Source organism: Cetorhinus maximus, chromosome 4, assembly GCF_964194155.1.
Source record: "Cetorhinus maximus chromosome 4, sCetMax3.hap1.1, whole genome shotgun sequence".
NCBI lineage: Eukaryota > Metazoa > Chordata > Chondrichthyes > Lamniformes > Cetorhinidae > Cetorhinus > Cetorhinus maximus.
This window is the reverse complement of record NC_135882.1, coordinates 108590436-108597057: the sequence shown is the minus strand read 5'-3', so window position 1 is coordinate 108597057 and position 6622 is coordinate 108590436. Positions and strand designations below refer to the sequence as shown.

The 6622-nt window shown below is 39.1% G+C and overlaps 1 protein-coding gene across 4 annotated transcripts in view; it reads right to left on the bottom strand.

The window, feature by feature from the left end:
* Positions 1 to 353: 353 nt before the first annotated feature.
* thoc1 (THO complex 1) overlaps positions 354 to 6622 on the bottom strand; it is an 83385-nt gene continuing 77116 nt past the window's right edge. For 3 of the 4 annotated variants that reach the window (XM_078540612.1, XM_078540611.1, XM_078540613.1), the window contains exon 21: positions 354 to 1641. In XM_078540612.1, coding sequence (XP_078396738.1) covers positions 1349 to 1641 — 293 coding nt within the window. In that variant the 3' untranslated portion in view covers positions 354 to 1348. Of the gene's footprint in view, positions 1642 to 5995; positions 6082 to 6622 lie in introns of all 4 variants that reach the window. The other variant, XM_078540614.1, reaches the window with a different exon arrangement.

The window sequence follows — 6622 nt, the reverse complement described above, 5'->3', positions numbered from 1 at the left end:
TCATGTAAACATTTAAGTTTTCTCTAGCTTAACCTTGACGAAATAAAACCCTAATATAGTTATCTCAAAATCAAGTATTTTGTGGAATTTGTTAGTTAATGGAAATTTACTCCTCCAGGAGGCAACATCCTAATGAGAAGATTTACAGGAAAATTTAATAGGCAGCACAGTAGTGGTTGGTAGTTCCTGATCTTGAGAGCTGATCATCTCATCGAGGATTCCAACAAAGTAAGCGAACAGACATGGAGTTTAAGAGAATAAATGAAAGGCAAAATAAAATTTCTGTGCAAAGTAAATCTCACAGTACATACTGTTGTGTTTGCAGAACCACATAAAATACTTTAAATATATAGTATAGTTTTGGTAAGAATCATTCATTTATTAAACAGTCACATGCAATTCATAAATGAGTTGAAATCATGTAGCAGTGTGCTGACACAATATGATGAGTCAGGTTTCACATCTGCAATCTTTGGACGCTAGAATTCTTGATCTTAGTTGTGGTGGCATGGGGAATTCTGAAGCTGAGACATGCCCACAAAAATAGATGGAAAAATAAAAAGGAACCATGTTTCTCCAATCTACTCTTGTACTCTTCTTAGTAGGTTGTTTTGGAATGGAACTGACTGAGGTTGTCCATCTGTTTTAATTGGGGATGATGTATGGCATAAGGAAACTCAAAGGAGGTGGCACCAGTGTGAGAAATGCAAATAACATTCCATAACACTGAATAGAGGCCCATGGAAAACTGGGAGGGGTAAAAAGACAGACTAAATAGAAGAGATTAAAAAGCTGAACTGATTGAAAAATTATACCTTTTATCATCACAATAAATTTCCTAGCTGGAGCTCTTTTGACCAGCTGGCTCAAAACAACATGAGTTCACAAATCAACAAGGATTGTTTGGCCATTTATCCATAATCAGGAACATTGAACAGCTGGTCATATTTACTTACTGGTATATACATGCTGTTACCTTTAACTCAGAGGGTAGCAACCACTGATACTGACATCCGTCCACTAATCAAACTGAATACAGATGTATGCCAAAGTAGTTATTGAGATTACACTAAAACATGGCAGTCAGCCACCTTTAAATTTAATGAAGAAATCCCCATTCTCAAAATGAACTTCTGCAATGGTGAAAATGAACACCATTCCAAGTTTTTGCTCATCTACTTAAAAAACCCTTTTTGTAACAGAAATAACTAGAAACTCCCATATCCAAGAAATGGGTTTATAAAAAAGTCACTTTTGTAAAATTAACCACCTCCTTTTACTTAAAGTAGAACAGTAAAAAAATACTACTTGTTCAATTTGTACACTTGCTTAGTTTTTCAGCAATTGACTAGCTGATACTATCAGCCTCATTTGTCAGGATTTCTGCAAGTTCAGTTAAACCAGCATCAATCAGTGCAGACAAAAAATTCTCCACTGTAGCTTGCAATCCCTCCCGATCATGCCAGGCAACCAGCAGCAGTTTAGCACGCATCTTCACATCCTCACTATCGGATTCAATTCCACGGATGTCAGACTCCTTCATTTCAAAGTGTGGCGCCAATACTTTCCACTGTTCTCCAAGCTTGTTGGCAAGTATATCTATCTGTTCACCTGTTACCAGCTTAGTCTGCACATCAGGGCCTAAAAAAGTAAGGAAAATTATTAAATGCTACTTTCAGACATTCAATACCTAATTCACGCCATCAAGTTAAACATTTATCAAATATTGAGAAATGTTTATGGGCAAAAACTATAATCTAGATCTAAAAGTTAGTTCAGAATAAAACACTGGACTTCAATACATAATATCAAAGTAAATTAGCATAAAAATAAACACTTTACTATGTTGTTAGCTATCATACAGGAATATGAAAAGAAATCTTTCCTTAGTTGATCCCCCACCACCCAAAATTGATAGAACCGGCATGTTAACTCACGCCCACATTATGATGTACTACAACTGGCAACTGGAATGATTCATGAAGTTTGAATTACCTTCCATATTTCGTTATCTATAGAAAAACTGCCTGGCGCCAACGTTAAGATTTTGCCACTGAGGGAGAAAGGTCACTCACTGATTTTTTTCTGGGTCGGTCTGTTTTCCTTTCTTAATTTGCCCTTACTTTAACCATTACACACCTCTTGTCCTAAAGGTAGTTGGTGCAAATCAAGGTAGTTGGTGCAAATCCAATGCCCCACCATTTCATGGCAAAATAAAATGAAACATTAACATGCATTTCTTTACTGGGATGGACTATCGAAAGAAAGAGTCTGTATTTGCATTTCACAGCCTCAGGATGTTTTAATGCACTTAATAGTCAATGAAGTACTTCTGAAATGTAGTCAGTGCTGTAATGCAAGAAACCTATTTCATTCAACTTCAGGTGTTTGGCGCCAAAATTTTCTTGTTTGCTAACTTTAGCTTTACACTAAAATGAGAACACAGATATAAGTACGGCCTCCAATCCTTGACATAGCAATACCTTTCAGAATTTTGTTGTAACATTATACATTTTCACTGCACTGACATTTTTAGAACAGAATTTGGTGTTTTCATACTTCTCTTGGATCTATCAGAAATTCAACATATTTTTATGCTAATGACTAAACAATTTCAGAAAGGATTTCTTTAGGGAATAGTTTTGAAAAGAGCCAATAGCAATTTTTAAAAATTTCACACCACAAATCATCATCACTCTGAAGGCAGAACTTGTGGCAACAGACCAGGCCTTTACTATTGCTCCTTTAAACTGCTAGCAGGTGCAACATAAGCTGCCCTGGCATTTTTTTTTTCAACATTTACTGTTAGTAAGCATTTGGCTTTGCTGAGAATGGAAACACAAGGTACAAAGCTATGTGCTATCATTCCCTGGCACTGCTAGTTGAAGCTATGATACAATGTGTTAACATGTTGTCAGACAACACTAAATCTTAAATAAAAACAGAAAGTCTGATGACAGGTCAGCGACCTAAAACATTAACTTTTACTCTCCATAGATGCTGCCTGACATGATTATTTCCAGCAGTTTCTGTTTTTACTTCAGATTTCCAGCATTTGCAAAGTAAGGACTGGGGAGATGGCAGTTGATATCAGGATCATTCCACTGTCCTTGTGTATTTCATTATTAACATGGAGGAAGTACATGGTGTAAATTAACATAATTAAAGGACTTAACAAAAGTTTAACATAGTTCTAATTTATTCTAAAATTACATCTGTAGCTGCATCTACAACTTCTAGCATCTGGTGGTTCAAAGCTTCGTAAATCAGTGACTTTCACCGCCTGTCTAAGAAGTTTCCTTGGTATCAGTGGATATGACAAAGGTCAGCCATGATGAAAGTGCAGTGCTGGTCTGTACATCAGGCTAATTGGGATACCAAGATCAGAACCAGCAGCAAGGCCTACCATGCCCTCAGCCACACCCTCATCAGCTCTTGTGGCCTCAACCTCCTCCAATCCCAATACTCCCTTTACCTGGTCATGATAAAACTTCCCCTCCAGCTCCCTCTCAAAGTAAAAATGAACTTACATTTAAATACCACCTCAGGATGTCCCAAGCTCTTCACAGCCAATAAAGTACAATCGAAATGTAGATGCTGTTATATTATGGGGAAATGCAGCAGCCAATTTGCATACAAGGTCCCACAAATGGCTATGAGATAAATGACCAGATGATCTATTTGTGATGTGATTGAGGGATAAAGAATTGGCCAGGATACCAAGAAAACTCCCCTGCACTTCTTTTAGTGCCATGGGATCGTTTGCATCCAACTATGAGGACAGATGGGGCCTTGGTTTAAACGCCTCATCCAAACGATGGCACTTCCAACAGTGAAGCACTCCCTCAGTCTTACACTGAAATAAATTGTTCAAGACTTAAGAACTTAAGAATTAGGAGCAGGAGTAGGCCTGCTCCACCTTTGAATGAGACCATAGCTGATCTTCTACTTTAGCACCATTTTCTTGCACTATCCCCATATCCTTTGATGTTTTTAATATGTAGAAACCTATGAGTTTCAGTCTTGAGCATACCCAAGGCTGAGTCTTCACAGCGCTCTGGGGCAGGGAATTCCAAAGATTCACTATCGCGAATGAAGAAATTCCTCCTCAGCTCAGTCCTAAATGGCCTGCCCCTTTTTCTGAGATAGTGTCCCCTGGTTTTAGGCCCACCCAGCCAGAGGGAATATCCTTCCTGCATCCATCCTGTCGAGCCCTGGAAAAATTTTGTACGTTTGAATGAGATCACCTTGTCAGTCTTCTAAACTCCAGATAATAAGGCCCAGTCTATTTAATCTTTCCTCACAGGACAATCCCTCCATCCCAGGAATTAGTTTGATGAACTTCTGTTGTACTCCCTCTATGGAAAGTATAAGGAGGCCAAAACTGCACACAGTACTCCAGGTGTGGTCTCAACAAGGCTCTATATAATTGCAGTAAGACATCCTTATTCCTATACTCAAATCCTCTTGTAATAAAGGCCAAATTGGGTTTGGATTTGAACTCACAACCTTCTGACTCAGGAGTCAGAGTGCTGCCACTGACTCATGGCACAAACTCTAAACTCTCTTGCCTTTGACCCTTCTTTCATCACCACATCTTTGCTGCCACTGACATGCTGAACCACTGCCTTGCCTCTTGTTCCCAGCAAATCAGTTGCCCAGCCCTGTCCCTCCTGGGCGTAGCCCTAAGGTTTCCTTCCTGAAGTCAGGAGAATGCAAATTCAAGCTCATCTGGCTCATAACTGGTTCAGACATGAATCCAAAGATCTGGTTTGACAGTGTTAATCTCCTCAGCCAAAACAATCGATAAGTTCAGAATCATTCTGCAACCTCTAAAACCAGTTGCCTCCTTAAGTCCCTCCATTCTTGTCCTTTGCTTCAATCTCAATCACTCAATTTTGGATTTTGGCTATCATCCCTGCTTCTTCCTGGCCCTAACTTCCAACCAGTCTCCCACCCGCTAAAGATGTTATCTTTCAGTTTCTTGCCAATTTTGTCCTTTGTGCTCACCAAGATCATCATTGCCATAATACCCGTGTTTCCCCAATTCCAACTCAGGCCCCCTCTCGACTCCCATGTCAGCTGACATCAATGAGACTATTTCCTCAGTCACTGTCTCTCTCCTTTCAAAACTAAGATTATGACCACCTTTCTCAAAAATAAGCCAGTTCAACCCAATCACGCTCCACAACTACCACGCAATCTCTTCCTTTATGAGGTTCTCATGTTGTTGCCCTCCAGCATTGTCCATATCACATGAAAGTCCCTCTTTAAATCCTGAAACAACCCTAACCAAAGTTACAAATTACACCTTCAATGACCACGAAACATTATCCACCTTAATGTTCCTGCAACATTTTATACAGTTTGCTATGCCATTCTCATCTGCCAGCCAAATCTATGCATCCTTTACATTATAGAGTCCCATGTGGCATAAAGAGGGATCAGCGTGATCGAACGGCTGGAGGAGGTGGGCGAAGCTACATTGGAAATCTTTCATTCTTCTGCAGCTAAATGCATTACCACTATGAAAATGGGCGAACTAAATGTTCATAGTTTACACTTCATTTACAAAGCACAACTCCTGACAGCATACTCCTCCTTATCTAATCCCTAGAACCAATTCATGATTAAATAACTCACCTATACCAGATTCAATGTCCATTTACATTGAAGGAAAACCACCTACAGTAGATGCAAAGTAGTCCTGTCATCTACAACACTCATTAATATAAAGGAGGCAATTTTGGGAGACACAATGATACAAGAAATCTAGATTTTCATGAGACTTGTGAAATGCTATCAAGTCTTTACTTACAACTGAAGGCATGAAGCTAGATTCTGTTCCATTTACCTATAGGAATTCAGCTTCTAATGAGTCTAAATAAATGAGGCAGCGTGGCACATGAAGGTCACAGGTCTCCATTTGAGTGCTGTTTCCTGGGACCCCATGTAACAGTGCAAAAGTGCCTTCAAAGTGGATATTTCTACCTACCTGATAGCAACCATTAACTGCTTGGGAGAGGTCGTTAGCAGCCTTTTGTCACCAGACGATGATGTCAGGTAGCCTGCTGTTGTTGGCTGAAATACATGGGAAACTAGAAATGTCAACATTGGAGGCCTTCTTAAAAAAATTAAGATTTCATAATATATTTTTGATAGTTCTTATTAAACAGAAGATGAGCATCTGTTCCAGTAACATTTGTTATTTCAAGAATGAATGCCATGGATTTTCCTAGTTTTATTAGCCTTTAGTGTGATTCTTGAACGAATCAGTGTGAATGTCATGATTCATCAGGCTGCTACTCTCTTCCTCAAGGCTTATCATTGCCATGTGTGGATAAGTGCTGTGTTTTAGCACTGCTGGTCAAGTACCAAACCTACACACAGCAAATAGACCTAATCTTGTAAAATATCTAACACTTTTTGTATTCTCAATGGCAGAATTTGATCGGAAACCACAACAGTAGTCCCAATCCAAAACATGCATGAAACAATGGTTAGCAGCAGCAATGATTCTGAACTTGATGCCAATGCAATCATGCCTTTAATCTGTGGCATAATTTAAGACAAAAAACAGCAGACAGCTCATATGTTTTCATCTCATGGGGAGCCTGTAAAA